The 20120-nt window shown below is 59.4% G+C and overlaps 1 protein-coding gene across 1 annotated transcript in view; it reads right to left on the bottom strand.

The window, feature by feature from the left end:
• SRRM4 (serine/arginine repetitive matrix 4) overlaps window positions 1-15976 on the bottom strand; it is a 46268-nt gene extending 30292 nt beyond the window's left edge. Inside the window, exon 1 of the mRNA XM_072879845.1 lies at window positions 15846-15976. Coding sequence (XP_072735946.1) covers window positions 15846-15976 — 131 coding nt within the window. The remainder of the gene's footprint in view (window positions 1-15845) is intronic.
• Between the last annotated feature and the right edge of the window lie 4144 nt (window positions 15977-20120).

The following is a 20120-nucleotide window of genomic DNA, read 5'->3' as shown; positions in this document are numbered from 1 at the left end:
AAAGACATTTCAAGCAAAAACTCCAGGAGATGTGCTTACGTAAAGCTCTTTGAAATATGCACTAAAAATACCTCTTCAAAATTAGGAGATGGGGAAAATTGTAAGTGCTTCCCACAAACACACACACACAAACACCCCACGGCAGGTTCTTTCCCCACCTCATTCAAACTGTTATTATTAGTGTGGCAGGAGCCCTGCAGTTCGTTATTGAAAATTATAATAGCAAATCACTGAGATATTTTCCCTGATTACACAGACTCCAAGCCAGTTCAATTTTAATCTTCTCCCCGCTATTTTTTCCGTGCATCAGCAGAGGCACCAGCTGCAGAAAAGCGCGTGGTTTTCTTGAGGCAGTTTAAACACAGAAGAGAAATACAATTCCGTAATATACATTTTTCATCCAATTTTTGCCAGCCGTGACTCGCCTCCCCCTCCTGCTCCCGGGCACCCTGCATCCTGCTGCAAGCCCGGATGTGGCAGTGGCTCCTTTTGCTTCTTGGACTCCAGAAAGGTTTAACGACCGCTCTGAGCACATCCCGGGCCAAAAAAGCAGCTTGGCTCTTTATTTTCCAGCAGTGGATTTGCTATGCGTGGTTGAATCAGAACAGAGGAGCTTCCCTGCTGGAAGAGGCCCTGGTAGCGGCGCAGGGTCAGTGCCAGATGCTTCGGGGAATATTGTGCGGTCACAGCCCGTGGGGACGGCTCCGTCCTGGGCACCAGCTGGCGGCGGCGGCTCCTGCTGCGCAGCACGGGACGGACGGCCCTGGCGGGGCGAAAAACTCCACAGGGGAAGACGATGCTCCCGTGGACCGTCTTAGGTAGGGTCAGGCACGAGGGCGAGCACAGCCTCTCCCTGCTCCCCACGGCTGGGTCTCCTTCTCCCTAGGGACGCTTCCTGACCCTCTTCCCTCCCGAGCACCCGGCCGCCTTGCAGGGCTTGGCATCAACTTCCCTCGCTGCCAGCAATCCCGGATGGCTCCGCCGACTGCCTGCCAGCGACAGCAGAGATAAACCCGAGGAACATGGCACACGATCGTATCATTTGTAAAGGAAACCTGGACCGCTGCCCCGACTCGAGCGATGTCTACGGCATCTTGTGCCTCCCACGCTGCCGGCTCGGAGGTCCCTGTGGTGCTTTGTGCCTGTCAGCACCTGCACGCTGCCGGGCCGGGCTTGCTCTCGAGGGGACAATCCTGTGCCTTTCCTATCCTCAAATCCTCCTCCTTAGACAAATACCCTGCAGGTTCCCATGCCTGTAAAGAAGCCAGTTTTCCCCTCAATCGGGGAATAGGAAAGGAGCCTCGGCTTCTGCCTGGTGCCTGCAAACAGAGCCGAAAGCATAGACGTTACCCTGAGCTGCAGCACAGCAATCCTGCACACCCCCGACCCATGTTTTGGGGGACTCCAGGCTCCTGAGTGACCCTGGCATGGCAGGAACTGGTCTGAGGAGGGACTGGGGCCGAAAGCTTACACTAAACCCTGCCATAGCCCCACAGCCACTCTGCTCCCAGCCAGCCACGCATGGCACCCCCAGACCCCATCCCTGCCGTCATCCCCCAGGCAGCCCGAAGCAGCCATGGGGGCAGCCGCTGCCCAGTGAAGGGGGCAGAGCTGATGGCCAGGCATGGGGGCAACCCTAAGCAGCCCTCGTAGAGCTTGCGGTGAGGAAAAGCCTGGATCTAAGCTCAAATTTCTCATTAATTGCTCGCCCATGAGGGCAACATAGGGGAGCTCAGTGGCTGTGGTTGGGCACTTCCCAACACAACACTGGGAGCAGGAAGCCAAGGAGCACTGAGAGATGACGCTTAACCTTTTAGGAGGGTTTTAACAAAAAAACAAACTGAAGGATGTCCCAGAAAAGAAACACTTTGCCACTATCTGCAACGTCGTCAGGCTGGAGAGCACCTTCATGCCCAATGGGCTGCACAGTGCTGCAGTGTCCCCTGTGCCACCGCAGCACCCCGGGTTCAAGCCAAGCCCCCCGCCGCGGTGCCTTGCTTCGGTGCTGGCTGCCGTGGATGGGGCCGTGCTTGCACACAAGATTCCAGTCCCTCGCACAGGTTAATCCGGGATCTTTGGAGATCACTATCCTCCCAAGAGGGCATCCTGGGCTCGCTCTTGAATGAGGAAGCCACCCTGGGTGCTGCCAAGCGATGGCAGGGCCGGTGCCACATCCGCGGTGCTCGGTCATTACGGGTGCTCTCTGCGATGCGCCGATTCCTTCCTTTGTCCAAAACCCCATACTGTTTGGCATGGCGAACAGCAGTGAAATAGTGTATTTGCCAATAACACAGCTCATTAAATTTTAATCAAACAGGGGATTGTAAGCACACAGTTACCAGGAGCTCCTGGGAGCGCTGAGAGATCACTTTAAAAATGAATTAGTAATAAGGCACGTTGGAGGCAGCAAGGAGAAGACGGGTGGAGAAGATCCACTTTGAGCAGGAAAGCTCCCTTTGCCGCTCACATAAAGCTTTTTCCTCCTCTCCCTTCATTTGCTTTTTTTGAATTGACACTGGAAGAAGAGGGGAAAACACATTGGAGGTCCTATCGCTCAGATACTCCAAAAACCCAACCTGTTCACGCAGCTGCTGCCTGCCCGCAGAGCTGCCCTGGGAATGGCTCCAGTTGACAGGGAGAGCATGGAGAAGACGTCCGCCCCATCCATCCACGCTGGGGACAGGGACACTCAGGTCAGGGCACGCCGTTAATAAACCACCCGCTGAGCCACCCCGTGTGCCGGGACGCAGGCACGCATGCCTGCCTGCGGCTCACGAACAGCAATCTGAAGGGCTCAGCTTGAAACAACTTCGACATTAAAAAATGCTCACCCTCCCCCCCGGACAGACCCACGGGTGCATCCGAATGGGTGTCCCCAACCAGATGTCTGGGGCATCACCCGCGCAGGGCAGCGCTGGTGCCACTCTGCCAGAATTAGAGGAGCTGAGGATAACATTTTCTGCCGACCCCCGTGGGCACCCATGAACGGCCGCCGGGGATGGGGAGCCCCAGGCAGCAAAAATCGGTCTGCCGCACTTGGGGGGCCTGGTGAGATGGGGGTCCCTGGATATCCCCCCTCGTTTGGGACTTGTCTCCCAAACATCCATCCTGCCGCGCTGCCCAGGGCCGCCCTGCCAGGGCCACGGGGGTTGGGACAGCTCAGTGACGCCGCGAGGAGCAGATGTCCCCGCGTGGGGACGCGTGGGCAGCAATTAGTTCCCGCGGAAAGGAATTAAGCACCAGATTTCTCCTGCTGGAGAGACGAGCCTACGATGTTCCCAGCCCAGGAAGGGAGGTGGCAAGCGGGCTTTAACCCCCTTGCTACATGCTGCCAGGGGCTTTTTATGGCCAGAAGAGCCCCTTTGCCTCCTGTATCATGTTCCTATGTCAGCTGAGCTGGGAAATTCCCAAATTGCAGCTTCATGGGTGGGAGGGTTTGGTTTGACTCCAATCCTCCTTCCCCGTAACACTCCCTGGTCCTGTGGGAAGCACCTCGGTGGTCTTGCCAGCTGTCCAGGAAGGACTGGTGAGGGGGGTTTAAGTTAAGGAGAGTTTCTGGGAGGGAAGACAGGTCCTTTCCTCCTCCCACTGCGCTCCAAGGAGGGAGAGGCTAGTATGGCCATGCCATCCCTGCCACACAGCCGGCACTGGGGTGCTCAGTGCTGCAGCACCCAGGGCTGTTTGTGGGTCAGAGCCAGAAAGAAACCTCCCTCTCTGCTCCCAGGTCTTGTCCCCAACCATCCACACCACCCTGCAACTCTGAACGTTGTTTTAAATCATCCCCAAAAAGGAAGGAGGGGATATTTATTGCCTTGCTGCTCCCTAAGGGGAAGGTTTGGAGGAGACAGGCATGTCCCCGGGCTCCTGGGCCCTGTGGCAGACCCTACCAGGAGGGGCTGGAGAGAATGATTTTGCTTTTCAGCACATCCATCTTTAATTGGGTGTAACAATAATTTTATTGCTTGCTGGGATTTGTGAGGCTGAACTAATATTTGTAAAATGCTTCGCTATCCTCAGCTGAAAGGCAATCTAGAACGGCAAAGCCCCGGCGTTATTCACATTTGGATAATCCAGAATTATTCATAAACAAAGTCAAGATTATGCAAATATATTCATTAGTTCTCAGAATACCTCCAGGAAAATAGAGGAATTAGTCTTGTTAACAATTATATATTATGTAAGTGTGTGTCTAAGCCCGCAGAGCCCCGCGCGCTATCAGTGCTGGGCCGCATTCACCTGGGACTCATCCCAGGATCTCAGAGCGCTGGAGAACAAGGGCTTAGCCTGTGCAGAATGACCATCTCAATTTTTGGGTATCCCGATGCCCCACGGCAAGCGACAGCACCCGACGCAGACCCCTGGGGTCCCAGTGGCTGCTCTTCAGCCAAAAAACAGAGATATCCCCAGCATCCCCTCCGTACCCATCACGGACAGCCCACGCATGAAAACCATCACCTTATTCTAGCCAAAATAGCCTTTCCTACTCAAATGAGGATTTTTATGGTACACACAGGGCCGGGAGGCTGCGGAGGTGGGACTTGCATGCAGCCCCCTTGCCCAGGACCTGCCCTTTTCGCCCTGCACGAGCCCTCGCCCCGATGTGAGCTTGTGCCCAGCTTGGCTTTCCACAGTGCAACGCCACCGTCTATTCGGGGTGTGCTGGGAAAGGGGAGATAAAGGTGCGTTGAAAATACCACATGGTTTAATTAATGCCACATGCCTTTCACTCTATAGGCTGTGTGGATTGTTAATTATTTTTATAAAGAAAATAATTAGTCCCAATCAAGGCAGAAGCTCTCCAGAATTACAGCTCATTAACTGCTCTCACATTTTTCTGTTCTATAAAAAGTCATGTGGTGCTGATGAAAATTATAGACCCTTGGAATCAGCATGAAATACAAACTCAGACAGTGTTACCATCCTATTACCATCAACCGCATCAACTTGGCTTCAGTAATTGCAGCTGGAGATGAAGTGCAGGGATTTCTGCTCTATACAATCTCTGAAAACAAGTGCTCTGCCCATTAGTTTGCCAGAAACAATGTGACACCAAGCCCCGACTCGGCTAAGTATGTCCCCGAGGAGGTGACAGCCACCGAGGAGAAAGGGGAAAGCAAGGCGGCTTTGCCAGGATGGGAAGATGACGGTTGCTGAGGTTCGGTTTGGCTCTGGTTGGCGGCGGGGCTGCTCCTGCACAGAGCAGGGGGGACCATGCAGGTCTGGCACTCATCTAAATTAGGAAGGTGAACCAGCTAACGATGTGGCAAGTCTGTCCTGTGGGCTGGGGTAGCAAAGCCACCAGACCAAGTGAAGGAAAGAGCTACGAAATGCAGAGGGGACAAGGAGCAACCTTTAACGAGGGATTATCCTCATGGGACATGGGGAAAATAAGACATGGAGGGATGCTCTTGTTGGGGATGCAGGAGCATCCCCAAGCATCTCCCTCTGGACCGTCCTGGTCCAGGCACTGTGCTGGGGCCGGCTCTATCGAATGCCTCAGAGACCTCGCTTAAAGGCTAATTGAAAGAAATCACAGCACGTTAAAGGGAGCTCAGGTCAAATCAATACCGATGTGGTGGGCAGGGGGAGCAGGGGGAGCAGGGCAGTGGCCGTGTCCCAGCGCCAGCTCTGCAGGCAGGGCGCAGGCTGTGGCCGCAGGCTTCGCTGCCTGCTTTTCTGCTGCAGAAAGGCAAGGTGAGACCCGTTGTCCTCTGCTCTGCGCAGGACAAACCCGGTGGCAGTGCAGGGCGAGGGTTGGCAGCGGCAGCCCGCAGCAGGGAGGGGGTGGGGGAGCCGTGGGTCCTCAGGATCCCGCTTTTCAGTTTCCGTTAATCAGGGATGAACGTGCCTTCGGTGGCATTTGCAGCCCAGCAGAGCCGGCAGCCAGCTCTTTGGCCCATGAGCCTCCACCGCAAAATTAACCCACCCGTCCCCTCGGTGGCAGCTCCCATGCCGAGCACCTGCCCTTGAGCATCCGAGCCTGCTCGGAGGAATGAGGACAGGGAAACTGGGGCTGTGGGTGGAAAAAACACTTCTCGGGAGCCCCAGAGGGCAATGGGGTAGTAACTACTGCCACGAGGCAGCAAATAGCGGGAGCCAAACCTGCTGCTGGCACGTGCGGCTGGTGTTGTGCCTTTAGCTCTTCCCTGCAGATGCTGAGATGCTCATGGGGAGGGCAGGGATGGGGGCCCAGCCACCAGGCACAGCCACACAGCCCCAGCACGCCCGAGGGCAGAGACGTGCCTGGAGCATGAAATGGCTGCATCTGCCAGTCTGGACTCTCCAAAACACCCAAAAAACCCCCTCCAAAACATCCAAAGGATGTCCTTCACCTGTGCTGGCTCCTGAACCTCACGTGGGAAATGTTTGGGAGAGCACACGGACCGGTCCAAAACTGTGCCAAGGAATTCTCCAGCCATCGGACAGAACAGGCAACCGAGTCCCTGTGCCCGGGGATGCCCTGTCCTCCTCAGGAAGATGCAGCCAACGTGTCCGGTGTCCTGCAGAGCTCAGCCCTGCACAGGGACCCCCTGGAGCAGCCAGGGTCTGGGGACACAGGACCAAAGGAGGTCACCAGGAGAGCACAGCCATCCTCAATTAGGAGGCACGGGGCACACGCGAGCTGACAGCCCGTGTGCTCCACCGCTCCCCGGCGTGCCGGGCTGCAAAACGGCCCTGTCTCAGGGAACCAGCGGCTGCCTTTGTTCCTCCTCCGCCAGCAGTGCTCGCCCAGACCCCCCTGCACCTCCCTCTCCCCGGCACGTGTTATCCGCCTGCCTCTTCGCTCCGGTGGCCCTGCACCGTTGTCCTTCATTAACTCGGCCAACATGTGGCTGATGGGCAGACAAAGGCAGGGACGGGGTGGGCGGCTGCGGCAGGCAGATAACCACGGGGCCCGTCCCACGCAGCAGGGACGGGCAGGTGAAACGTGGGCATTGGGCTGCTTTGTTGCTTTGGGGATTTTTTCCTATGTGTTCCTGATCTTGGAGTTTTTTGGCGAATAAAAACCCCGTCCCTTGGAAGGAGCTGTGCTGAACCCACTTGTCTTGCTTCTCCCCATCGTAACAAACCTGGCCGTGCTCTGATGAAAGCAGGGAGGATTTGAAGAGGGCAAATGCTTTCCAGGCAATAGGTTCCCAGAGCTAAACCACCAGCCTCAGGGGGAAATCAGCCCAAAGCTCTAACTGCCTCCCGCACTTGGTATGCCATGGCCGTGGCCATGCCCGCTCCGCCAGAGGAGGGCTGCTCCGCTGGCTGCAGACGACGGAGCAGCAGAGAATAAGTTATGATACATTTACATGCTATTATACATTGATGTTATATATGTACTGCTTTGGCGGGCGGTTGGTTATACGGCAGCTCCAGCTGACCCACAGATTAATTCAGCAGGTGGTCTTTAACTGTGAAATCTCTCTTAAAGCAAAAATATTTCTCTTGCTGGGCAATAGCTAATTCTTCATCCTGACAGTAATGTAGCTAAAATCACAGCCTCCTACCCCACTCTCTTCCAGTCATACCCCAACACACGCGCTCCCAAGCACACGCGGGCACAGAGATAAATTCAGTACAACCAGCACATTGCCAAAGTACCATCGAGTTCCGCCGGCATGATGTGCTGCTGGAATTTGGTGTTAGTGGCAGAGAAAACCCGTTTTCTCATCGTGGCCCGTGGGTCTCGGAGCATTTTCAGCCACCTGCACACGCGCGTGAGGTGGGCATCTGACCCCGGCACCGGGACCCACCACCATGAAGCTCTTTGCAGCCCGTACCAGCACCAGCACATCGCAGCCTCCCCTGCCCCGGAGGAAGCCGGAGCCGGGAGGAGAGAGCAGAGCAGCCCTGCAGGCAGCAGGACGCTGCCTGCGCTGCCCCGGGCCCCGCTGCCTGCCCAGGCACCTGCTGGGGGGCAGAAGAGGAGATGGGCTCCCCCATACCCCCACTGCCGCCTCTGCCCCCCGCAAAGCCCCAGCTGGGGCTGGCCGGCAGCAGCTGTTTCTTCTTCCATTAATGACAAGACATAAATTAAACATGAAGTGCTAAACGGGCCATCAGCGAAGCAGTTAGCCCCAGTCTCGCTGCCTCCTGCCTTGGCCACGGGCTGGGACACCCAGCTCAGTCAGCCTGAAACACCAATAGAGTTTTTAATAGAGTTTTTTCCCTCCACTTTTATTTTTTTTTTAAGCCCTTCCTGCAGTCCCCGCTGCACTGGCAGGGAAAGCGCTCCTGCTGCATGCAAAAAAACCCTGCTATCTTTAAACTCCCGGTGTTTGTCAGCGCTTTTGGCTCAAGTGGCTGATGGAGAAGCCAGCTTTGCAGAACCCAGCATCCTGCGGAGGGTTGCGTGGCCTTTGCCAGGCAATGGTGGCACCAAGATGTGGGCACCGTGCCTAGCCACGCTGCTGGAGGTGGTGGTCCAGCCCACTCATCCCCCCAGCATGTGCCAAATCCACACCATGCCAAAGCCCTGCAATGGATGCTGTGCTGCTGAGATCCACCGTTCCTGCCGGATTTCAGGCACTCGTGACCTCTATATGTTTGCACGCGCCCATAAAAATCAGCAAGCGGTGCTGTGAAAGCAAATTGGCTCCCGAGGTCTGGCGTTTCTCTCTGCCTGCTGCTGGGAATGCCAAAGGGCCCTGATCTGGGCGTCAAACCCAGCCCTGCTTTCCAGCTGGTGACACACAACCTGGCACTGCCAGGGATCAGGACCAGAGGAGGACCCGGCGGGGCTGGGAGCCGTGTGTGGGTCTCCGGTGGGGCAGGGTAGGACCGTGGGTCGCCCCAGGTGCACCTGGGGTCCATCTCACGTGCACGTGCAGGTGGACCCCAGGTCCCACCCCAAACCCACACTCTCTTAACAGCAAAGAGTCCCAAGGGGCTTGAGTTGGACCAGAGGATGCAGCAAAGCCCCGGCACCAACCGCAGCCGAACCGCAGGTGGGCTTTGCCGGCCTGGGTTGGGCTTTGTAATGATGAAGAGGTTTCAGTGGCCGCAGGGAGAAAAGGAGGGGAAAAAAAGAGAAAAGAAAAGGGTGGTCATGCATGAAATGATTTCATTTCAGTGACGCGGGGTTTGCATTTGATAAGTTCATCTTATAGAAAAAGGTATGTATAGAAAGGTCCAGCCGCCAGACTTGGAGATGTGGGAATGGGATAGGGATGGGGCTGAGGAGAGAAGGGCTCAGTTCTAGCCACAGCCCTCTGGAAGGAGAAATCGTCTGTGCCCAGGGACCCCAGCAGAGAGTGGGGACCCCCCCACGCAGCAAGAGCGGGGTCTGCAGAGCCCTTTTTTGGGGACAAGCCACAGTGGGACTGGCTGCTGCAGATGGTGGAGGCAGAACAGTGATGGCAAGGGGACAAGAGCAGCCTCAGGACCCACCGCTGGGCACAAGCGCCTTAGCAATTCCTGGCATCAGGGTCTGCACTGCTGTTTACTACTTAGGGCCTCACAGCCCTAAATATTTATTAGTTAGACCTTGAGGGAGGGATGTGAATGCATGCACGGGGGCGTGGGGTTTCAAAGCCCGGCGCTCCGGCCTCTCCGGGGATGGGAGATGAGCAGGGACAGCCCCGCCAGACCCTGAACTGCCACCTTTTGCCCTGGCCTATTGTTCTGCACTTCGATACCGCTATGAAACAGCCTCACCCAAGTGCTGGGACAGCGCCGAGCCCGGCAGGGAGGGGACCCCCATGGCCAGCCGGACCCCACCGGAGCTGCGCTCACAAACCTGGCATCCGCGGCCGAGCCCCTGCGGCATCTGCAGACACGGGGGCTCCCCAGCAGCCGGGGGAGTGTCTGCAGGCGACTCTGTTCAAGGGTGAAATCAAATATTTCTACAAAATGATCCTCTGGCCAGGCAGCGGCCTTTCCCCCTTTTTGCTTCCTTCCACCTGATTTCATCCCTCATCTGAAGGGGAGGATGAGGAGAGGAGATCAGAAACGGTGCTTCCCCCAGCGCAGCATGGGCACCGCAGGCTCCCTCCTCCCCGGAGATGGGGGCGGCAGCAAGCCCCAGATTTGGGGAGAGCCGCACCCCACGTTTCCCCATGAGATGCTGTGAACCCTCACTCTGAAGGAAGGCCAGGTTGCGCCCATGTTCTTTGCTGGCAAGCGTGGGAATTGGAGGCACGGGGCCAGATTTGGGCCCCAAGCAGAACTCTCAAATGAACTTTTACAGGTCAGAAATTGCTGTCCTCCAAAGCACAGCGTTTCCCACTGCCCTTCTGGTTTCCACTCCCTGTGGTGCTGGTCTGGGGACAACCCTCAGTCCCACATCCACTTTTAGGAGCTTTTAGGTGAAGGTGACAAAACCCCACGTGACTGCAGCAGGGGCACAGCAGGGAAAGGCAGCACGTTTGGGGGTACCCAACGTCTCTGAGAAGGCCCCATCCATGGACTTGGGATCCCTATTTCCCTAAATCCTTAGGTGCTTGTACACCCTCCCACGCTGGGGCACACACACCTGGCCAAGGCACCCATGGGTGCTGAGCCTGGCTGTGCCGCCTGGCACTCACTGCATCCCACCCAACCCTGGCAGGAACCTCCATTCCCATCTCCCTGACATGCTGGTGGGGCCGCCGCTCTGGGGACAGAGGTGTCCCCCACCCCACTGGCAGGAACACGGTCCCCAGCACTGGTCCAGCAGAGAGGCAGATGGACGGGGCTGGGGGAAGGAAGAGGAGGAGGATGAAGGCTCTGCGAGCAGCAGGGAGGGGTTCCCGCGGGCATCCCCAGCTCTGCCCCTCGCTCGCTTTGCCCTGGCTCCCCCAGCCTCCCGGCAGCTCCCGAGCTGCCTAATTAGCTCTCCCCGCTCCTGCTGCCGTCCAGCTGGAGCCGGAGGGCAGGGGCAGACAAAAGCCTCCCTATTGACAGCCCCTCCGAGGAAGGGGCTTTTCTTCTCCCTCTCTGCTTTTCTTTTCAAGCCCCTCTCCCCCCGCTTGGGCCAGGGCCATGGGCTCATTAGCGCTTGGGCTCGTTGGGAGCGGGAGGGAGCAGATGGCAGCCAGGCGGCTGGCGTGGCCGGCCCTGCCGCCGCCTCTTCCCGCAGAGCAGATGCTCGACCAACAAGGGGGAGGATAACCGGGAGTGGGGGGCCATCAGCACGGCAGGGCCGCCCGCGGGGGCTTCCTCCCCAGCAGCACACCCCGACGCCGATGCCCAGGGGCCACCAGCTCGCTGGGGACAAGCGGGGATCGGGGCCACCGAAGCGGGGATCGGGGCCACCGAAACGTGGCCGGGAAGCCAGAGGTTGGGATGGGAGAGAGCTGGTCCCCAGCCCATCAGGGACTGTATGCTGGGCCAAAAGTCGTGGGGGAATTGCAGCCGGCTTGTGCCCTCGCTGGGGTACTCTGACCCCCCGGCACTGCAGTGCCGCAGCTGCTCCTGCTGGTCCCAGCGCAGGCGGGGGCACACGCTGCAACCCTCGTCCCAGCAGGTTTGCAGCAGCAGCGCCTAGCCTCATCTCCGAGATCAGCCGCGATGGCAAACCAGGCAGCGAAGCTGCGCTTAATCCCGCTTCAGCAACACACTCCTCCCTCCCTCTCCGTGCACAGCACATCCTGGGGGATTAAGGGTTAAAGCACAAATCCCCTGCACTGCCCTGATGTGACCCACTTAGACCATCTGGCAGGGAGGGATGCAGGAGCCTCCTTTCTCTGAGCACTGCCGGCGCTCACCCGGCATCACCGGCTGCCCCAGGAGCTGATACCAGCACCCGCAGCCCCCAACCCCAACAGTGCCTTTGCTTTTCATGTAGAGGTGGATTTCGGCTGAGTTTGGGGGTGCTGGGATGGGGCAGCCTGTGCCACACTGCCGTGGCCGGTGGTGTGGGAGCAGGGAACCCAAACACCCCCAAAAGCATCCCACAAGCCCTCGTACTACGACCAGCTCGGGGTCCCACGGGGACCCTGGAGAACTTCCCGGCCTGGTCATCCCCGGCACCTGCAGGTTCCCCGGCAGACGGGCTCGTATGAAATATGCAGCAGTGCTGGGAGTCAGGTTGGTGAGTGCGAAGGGGCTCCCAGCCACCACACTGCGGCTGAGGTCATGGCCGGGGAAGAGATGCAGACAGAAGCCCTGCCAGGAGGGAGGAAACGGGGTCCCTTGTTGCAGGGCCGGGACTACGGTGCGGCCGCAATACCAGTCCCCAAAGGCTGGGCTGAGACGGGTGGCACCTTTAGCACGGGTGGTTCAAAGAGATTTTCAGTTCACAAGAGCCGAAGCCCCTCGCAGCAGCCATCGGGTGGGGATCGCAGCATCCTTATGGATCAGGGAGAGGGAGCGAGGGCACCCTGGCTCAGCGGAGGGGCTTGGGGCAGGGTGGGGGGTCCCTGTCCCTGAGTCCATCCCTGCCGGCACACAAGCCCCTCAAACCACCCCAGGATTCTGCACGCGCTGGAGCAACCCTCCCAGCAAAGGCAAGCATGGGGGCAGCCCCAGCCCTCACCAGCCTCCCCACACCACCGGGTCCCTCACCCCCAGCCACCGAAAGCACGGCCCCAGGCTGCACGGCGAAGCCCCGCCGGGCCCTGCGTGGGGAAAGGTTAATTGGAAAAGCCCCTTTCCCCATCGCCTCGGTTTTTCCTTTCACGCTGCAAACTGGTCAATAATCCATTTACTTTGGCAGAGCCCTGCTAAGGGCGTGGAGCTGCATCGGGGGCCAGAGTGAGCGGCCCCCCCAGCCCCGGCAGGACCGGGATGGAAGGGATTAATGTATTCTTTTGTTCCAGGATGAGCCGTGGGTTTAGCAGAGCTTTAACCTTCCGAACCTCCCAGGGAATTTAGACGGAAGAGGCTTTATCTCTGGGACCAGAGGCAAGGTGGTGGCGAGGGATGGGGCACGGGGAAGAGCCAGCTGGAAGGGGGAAAAAAAAAATCATCTTCTGCCCCGGGAAGCCCACCACTGCCCCACAAGGATGCAGGTTTGAGCCCCTAGCTGTGCCCAGGGCACCCTGCGGGGATGGATTTGGGCTATGGCCACTGTGGGAGCTCCCGGCAGGACCACCATGCCGCAGCTGAGCCCCTTGGCACCCCACGAAGGCACAGGCTCAGCCAGCAAAACTGATGGGAAGACAGGCAGAGCTGGCCTAGAAACCACACCATCGCCTGCACCGCTGCAGGAAGTGTGGGGCCGGATCCAGGGCAGAGATCCGCGGTGTTTGCAGAGGAGCAGCTGTCAAGTGTGGGAGAAAACAGAAATCCAGATGGTCATCTTAATTTTTCATTTGGCTAACTGGTCTCCCCGTCTCCTCTCTGGTGCACTCTGCTCACTGACACCACAGTCATTTGCTCTTAAATTAGCCTGGAGCATCGTCAGGGAAGAGAGGCTGATTCAAGCAGCGGCGCAGCGAAACCTTCAGGAAAAACAAACCCAGAGCAGAACCGGGCGCGAAGACGGCTGCAAGAGGAGCTGCCGCAAGCCCTGGGGCTGTTCTCCCGGCGGATGGGGAGCAGGAGCCCGGCTCTGGCTATTGCTGGGCTACGAACCTGGTGCCAGCACACAGGGTGCTGGGGACATCGCTGTCTACCCCGATGGGGACCCGCTGCAAGGCCCCGGGGATGTGAGATCTGGCATCTCATAGGCGCGATCCTGCCAAGACAGCAGCCTCGGGCTCCCGGCAGAGCCCCGCGTGATGCGAGCTGGGCCGGCAGCCCTGACAAGAGCAGCTGGGGACCGCGGTGCCTCTGCTCCCCCAGCCTTTGCCTTTGGCCCCCCCGGCAGCAAAGCCCCTCTGTGGCATGGGGGCAGGGGCAAGGGCAGCAAGTACCCCGCAGACCCCAGGGAGAGCCCCGCCAGGGCAGACCCCGCTCGACACCTGTAGCGAGGGCGGAGGCGCAGATGGCTGCACCGCGGGGAATATCCCGGGTCCCCGGCCAGAGGCACGCGCTGCCGGGAGACAAAAGGAGCCGGGCTGCACCAACACGGGGACCCGGCAGTATCGCAGCCGGCTGCACGGAGCACACCCTGGCTCGGGGACCCCGTTGCGCAGGATCTGCCGGTGCCGAGGTGCAAAACGTGGGAGAGCCGAGCTGGTGGGTCCATTTTGCTGTGTGCCAAGAGCTCCTGACCCCTGCACAGATGGTTCCCTGCTGCCAGAGCTGGCGTTGCCAGCAAAACGGAGAGGTGCACTTGTTCATTAACTTTTTAACAGAGTTGCAAACACTCCCAGCTGCGGTCCTCAGCCCAACCGGGATGTCCGTGGCAATCCAAATTGCCCTGTAGAGCCGTGCGTCGTTCCTGGTACCTGGGCTTGCTGTATTTCCCCAATACCCTAATTTGTTGCCATATTACATCTCCGACTGTGAGATATTTAAGCAGCACGGCTTGCTCAGGCACATTCAGGCAGGAGAGAGCGTGTGTGTGTGAGCCAGCACCCAGCCCGCTGACAGCCCGTTTGGGTGCCGACCGTAGCCCGATGCAGGGGAGGAGAAAGGCACGGGGATTCCTCTCCCCCACGAAGGCTGAAGCCCTGCAAACACTGCCCATGGAAATGAGATTTGCTTTTCTCCCTGGAAGCCTAAGCCATGCCTTTCCCAATTTCCTACCCTGATTAACGGCAGTCAGAGAGATCGGAAAAATTCGTGCTCGGGCAGCTGGGCCGTGGGAGCAGAAGAGACCCCCCCATTGCACAAGCAGCGGGACCCCTGTCCCCCTCGCTGCTGCAGCTCACAGCCTCCGCTGGTACGGGAGGCATCTGAAAGGCTCACTCCCTGCGAGCTCTCTGCTGTTTAGTACCGGCTGAGCCCCGACACCCAGCCTGCTGCAGACCGAGCCCCTCTCCTCTACCCACCCATCACCTTCCTGAAACTTTGGGTTGTTCCCCACGGCGGGTGGGGAGCAGCCAGCAGCCAAAAGACAAAGAAAAGAGAGGAGAGCCAGCAAAAGCCTCCTTTCCTAACAAAAACAGTGCAAAGAGGATATTTTTAACCAATATTGAGACAGTCAACAAAATAAAACCAGTCTAAATTAGAGAGCGCATTGTTGTGAGGAAGCCACCCGGACCCTTGCGCATGCGATAGCCCGGCTGAGCGGCTCGGTGGGTACGAGCAGCCCCCCCACCTCATTTCACGGGTTTTGACCCTTGCTCTGCCTCTGGCAAACATGGGGGGCACCGGCCGCCCTGGGAGCAGGAGGAACAGGGCAGGCAGGCATCAGACGTGCAAAGCTGAGACCGTTCGGCTTTGAGACCTGGGGGACACCAGACCCGCAGCTGCCCCAGCCCACGGCGGTGTGTGGGTGCCCTGGGCAGCCGTAGGCTCCGGGCTGCACCTCCCTGGTTTGCATCAGCCTCCCCCCCGTGCCAAGGCAGGGTCCAGCTGGAGGGGGGCCGTTCCCCTCCCCGGGCATCGCCTTCCCAAGGGTCCCTGGTGAAGAAGCGATGCAGAGACAAGACAAGCAGCAGGACACACACCCCGGGGGTCTGGAAGGCAGGGAAGAGGGTGACCACCCTTTCTGGCTGATGACCCCCACCACTGCCCCCCTCTATAGCCCAGCCAGAGCTTACCAGGCCCCTACCCTGCTCCCCTCGGGAGGCAGCCGGCTCCTGGGCTCCAAGCACCACCGAGCCAAAGTTTCCTGAGCCTGCTCCCCTCTGGAGCACAGCACCTGCCCGGGGAGGGGGCCCAGCCAGCCAACATCCCCCTGCCCCAGGCACGGGGGGACCCCCAGCTCCTCCAGCCCCTAACTGGGGGGGCGGGGGGGAGGGAAGGAGACACTCCAGACCCTCCTGATGGGGGGTGAGGTACCAGCTGGGGGTGGGGAGGAGGCTCGGGGGGGAGCAGCCCCCAGCCGGAGGCGGGATGGGGGGTGTCACCCAGCCCCCCCCCCGGGCCCTGGCAGCCCTTACCTGGGCAGCGGCTTGCGGGCCGTGATGCTGGCCACGATGATGCTCTCGGGTCGCGGCGTGGCCACGGCTTTGAAGGTGCCTCGCCAGAACTTCTCGAAGAGCTGCTTCTCGCCCTGCTGCACGCTGGCCATGGCGCCCCGGCCCCGCCGCTCTCCGCGGTGCTGAGCGCTACATCCCCCGCCCGGCCCCGGCCCCGGCCCCGGCCCCGGCCCCGGCCCCGCTCCCCGCCCGGCTCGGCTCGGCTCGGCCCCGGGAGCCCGGCCCGGCGCTGCCCGGCTGCGGGGAGCTGTGCGGCCCGAGCCGCCCCCGCCTCCCGTTTTGTGCCGGCGAGGCGGGGAGAGGGGCCGGGCCCGGCCGCCGTCCCCTCCCCGGCGCCGCCTCCCGCCGCAGCAGCTCCCGGAGCCGCGGGGAGCCCGGCCCGGCCCGGCCCGGGGCTGTCCCCCGCCCCGATGCTGCCCCGGCTGGGGCAGGGCAGCTCCGGAGGGGACCCGGCGGCTCCTGGTGGGCTGGATCCGCTCCTGGCCCCTGCGGAGAACGCGGGCGGCCTCGCGGGGCACCCAGGGCCGGGCGGCTCGGGGGGGCTGGGAGGGCTCGGGGGGCCTCGGGCAGCTCCCACCCCACAGGCAGGTTTACGCCCGCACTCCCAGACCCCTCTCTGCCCCGGTGTCTTTGCAGTCCCCGGGACCCTCCTTGCTCCATCCCCATCCTTACCTTCCCCGGCCGAGGAACCGCTTCCAGCTCGCTGCTGGGCCGTGGGCACCCCCCACGCCTTGCCCTTTGTGGGGCACAAACCCCCCAGGGCGGAGCATCAGCCGGGGCCCCCACAAGTGCCCATCCCCTGACACAGGCTACCGGTAGCCTTTGTGTTTGCCCACTCCCAACTGTTTACCAGGCACGGGTGAAGAAAGAGGGAGAGCCCGGAGCCACCAGCTCAGATGGCCAAGGGAGAAAGCAGCAGGAGGCCATGGAGACTGCTCTGTAACTGGTCCATACTGGGACCCGTACAGGGAGGAGATTTTGGAAGAAACCCCCTTTTTCCCCCCTCCCCATCCCTTCTCATTTACCAGGCGCTGGTGGAGGGGCAGGGACGGGGCACATTGCTTCTTGGCCCCAGCAGTGGGGTCCTAACCAGCTCAGAAAACAAGACCCCACCTTGCAGGGCAGGATTTGACCCGCCAGGACTGGGCGTGCGGAGAGGGGGAGGGAAGGGCTGGGGCTGCACAAGTGCAGCAGTGCTATTTCCCTTAGCCTCTGCACCAAGTACAATAAAAACATCTTTAGGAGAAAATGCTTCTTCTACCAGATGCTTCGAAGCGCAAGTAAAAGCTGGTGACCTTGGATGAATGAGACTCTCTCTCGTGCCTTGGAAACCCGCACGATACATTTATGTAAGCGATGGGGGGATAATGGAGCCAGGAACAATAGGTGGTGGGAGCCAAGAAAGAATGAAAAGCATAGAGAAACTTGATCGCTTTCTTGTGATAAATACAAAATTAGCAGAAGACTCATCCTGACAGCCTTGTCTGTCGAACTCCTCCTTCCCTGCCCCTTTTTGCTTTCTGCTCCCGGTGCCAGGGCCCTGCCCTGCTGGTACCCGGGGACAGGCAGCCCCGGGCTGCGGCCCCACGCCGAGAGCTGCAAAGCGAGAGCCTCAGCGGCACGCGCCGGCCGGCAGCAGCGGGCTTTGTGCTGCGAGGCCATGAACGGCTGGAGAAGGATGCTGGGGAAGCAGCGGCAGTGGGAGCGGGCACGGATCCAGCAGGGCTTTATAGAAACGCAGTCAGCTCTGCCAGACATCGCCTAAAGAGCCCGATAGGGAAGGACGACATTCGCGCATGGCGGAGAGATGCTCGCGGGGAGGCTGCTCCCCCCGGGAAACCGCCCAGAGGCGACAGGATGGGGCTGGGAAAGGCCGGCTGCAAGCTATGGCTCCGCTCCAAGCCAGGACACATTGCATGTGCCGTGGGCAGGAGATGGTGGAGTGGGGACCCTCCAGGGACTGCCACGGCCAGCGAATGGCGGGGCAGAGCAGAAGGAGCAGGGGAAAGGGCTTGAGCAGTCTAGAGCAGCCATGCTGCAAAAGCACGTCTGGGGGAGGGCGCAGACAGCACCCCCGGCAGCCACCGCAGGCAGCCACCGGCCCTGGGACAGCCACCCGCCAGCGGAGTGGGTGCCACCACTGCCCCGTCGCCCTTCTCCCGCAGACGGGCAGGGACAGGCACTCAAGCAAATCCAAGCCTGGGTTTCCTCTGGCCCTTCCAGCCATTCCCATAACACCCAGCCTGTTCGTTAGGAGCCCGTTTCCCTTCAGAGCACATTACACTCATCAAAGAGAGATCAGGTATAAACACACACGTGCCCCGGTCTCACTCCGCTTTGCTGGCGAATGACCCAGATGCGGGGTGGGGGTCAGGCAGGAGCCCCGCTGCCCTGCGGCTGGGTCAGCCCCGTCCCTCTGCTTGCAGCTCATTAAGCAAGTACCCTGCAAGGCATCAGCTCCTGCATCGCCCGGGCTTTGCAGGATGAGTCCAGCCACCCCCAGCTGCAGCCTGGGTCCTCGCTGCACCCCAGGGCATTTCACCCCCTCCCACCGGCAATCCTGGAACGGCTCTAAATGCCCCAAAACTAACTACCAAATAAAAGGAATAATAAATGTTTGCACTATTAAATTAGCAGCACGGGTGGCGTGTGGGCAGGAGGAAGGCTGCGATCATTACAACAAGAACCCTCTCTCCTGGCATACCTTGCGGAGACATCAGTGAGCCAATTAAGCAATTGGCTCGGTTAACGGAGGCTCCCAGGAATAGACTTCCCTGCTATAGAATAACTGCGCTGTAATAAATTGCCTCATAAATAAACAGCCTGAAAAAGCATTACAAGATACCCAGAAAAAGCACTATATCATAAGCAGAAACGATACCTTACATTTCTAGAGTATCTATTAGCCAGGGCATTGTCAATGCCTCCCCGAACCCCGGCCGGTGCCCCTGCGGGAGCCCTGGGGACGGTGCCATGGGGCACAGGCAGCCCCCGCCGCCCTCCCTGCCCCGAGCCCTTGGGGCGGGCATGGCCATACTCTGGAAACAGCATGCCCAGAGCCCCAGCAGCTACTGCCTGCCCTGCGAGACCGCTGTCTGCCAGCAGCATCCAGCTGGCGGTTACTTGCCCCGTGGGCATTGCAATAAATGCCACCCTGGGTTATTTACAGCCCCAGCGGTAACACGGGGCTCTGCCAGGTTCAAATGTTTGCACCCAAAGAGGTGCAGTAAACTGTAGCAGAGAGAGTCAGGCTTGCAATGGGAACAGGGAAACCGGGACTTGGAAGATAGCGGCACAATTTCCTCCAAAGAAAAAAAAAAATAAAATCTTTTCCTTAGAGAGCTCTTCTTCCATGATTTGGTTGTGGTTTTTTTTTCCAAACGACACAAAGGGCTGAGCCCGGGCTTTCTCCACCCAGCACAGGGGGCTGCAAACAGGGCTCTTCCCAGGGCTGCTGGGCCCCCAGCACCACTCGCTGCACCCGACTCTGCAGCCCTACAACCCCCTGCACCACACAGTTAAACACCCAGCACCCCCTCGCCCCGCAAAGCCCCCCCTCGGGGCCCAAACCCCCTGGGAAACCCGAGAGGGACCTGCCAGGCTCAGGGGCAGGTGGGGATGCTCAGGACCCCCAGCCCTGCCTTCTCCTGCTTTGTCCTCTCCCACATTTAGAGGGCCCAATCTCCCCATCCCCTCCCACCCTCAGGCTTTGATTTTGGGGGTGATCGAGAAAAGAGAGCGGTCCCTGCTCCGGGCAAACACCTGCTGTGGGTGGGCAGCCGCTGTCAAGGAGAATGAGCTCTGGGGCCGAGGGAAGAAGCGATCAGCAGGGCGAAGCTGTGTATGCACAAGAGGTACCCGCCGGGAGGGAAAGGAGAAAATGTGTTTAACTAGGATTAAATTTTAATCTGTTCCCCCTTCTAGGGAGAAGAAAGATGGGTTTGTCCTGGAGCTGCACAAATATTTTTCTATAAATGTTGAATTTTTTTTTTTCTTATTTGGCTTGTGCCCGGTGGGAAGAGCCGGAGCCTGATTTTGCCCAAACCGCCCTGTTCCCATCTCCCCACGGCGTTGGCGCGGTGCCGCCCCACCCATTCCCCAGCCAAACAGGTTTACTGCAAATGCAGAAAATCAATAATTATCTTTGGAAGTATTCATTATCACTCAAGAGTCAATAAACAAAGGGCTACGAGTGCCCTCTATTCATGGCACTTCAGAAGCACCTACCAATTATTC

This window comes from Ciconia boyciana, chromosome 15, assembly GCF_034638445.1.
Source record: "Ciconia boyciana chromosome 15, ASM3463844v1, whole genome shotgun sequence".
NCBI lineage: Eukaryota > Metazoa > Chordata > Aves > Ciconiiformes > Ciconiidae > Ciconia > Ciconia boyciana.
The sequence above is the reverse complement of the archived record's forward strand: the minus strand, read 5'-3'. Positions and strand labels throughout refer to the sequence as shown.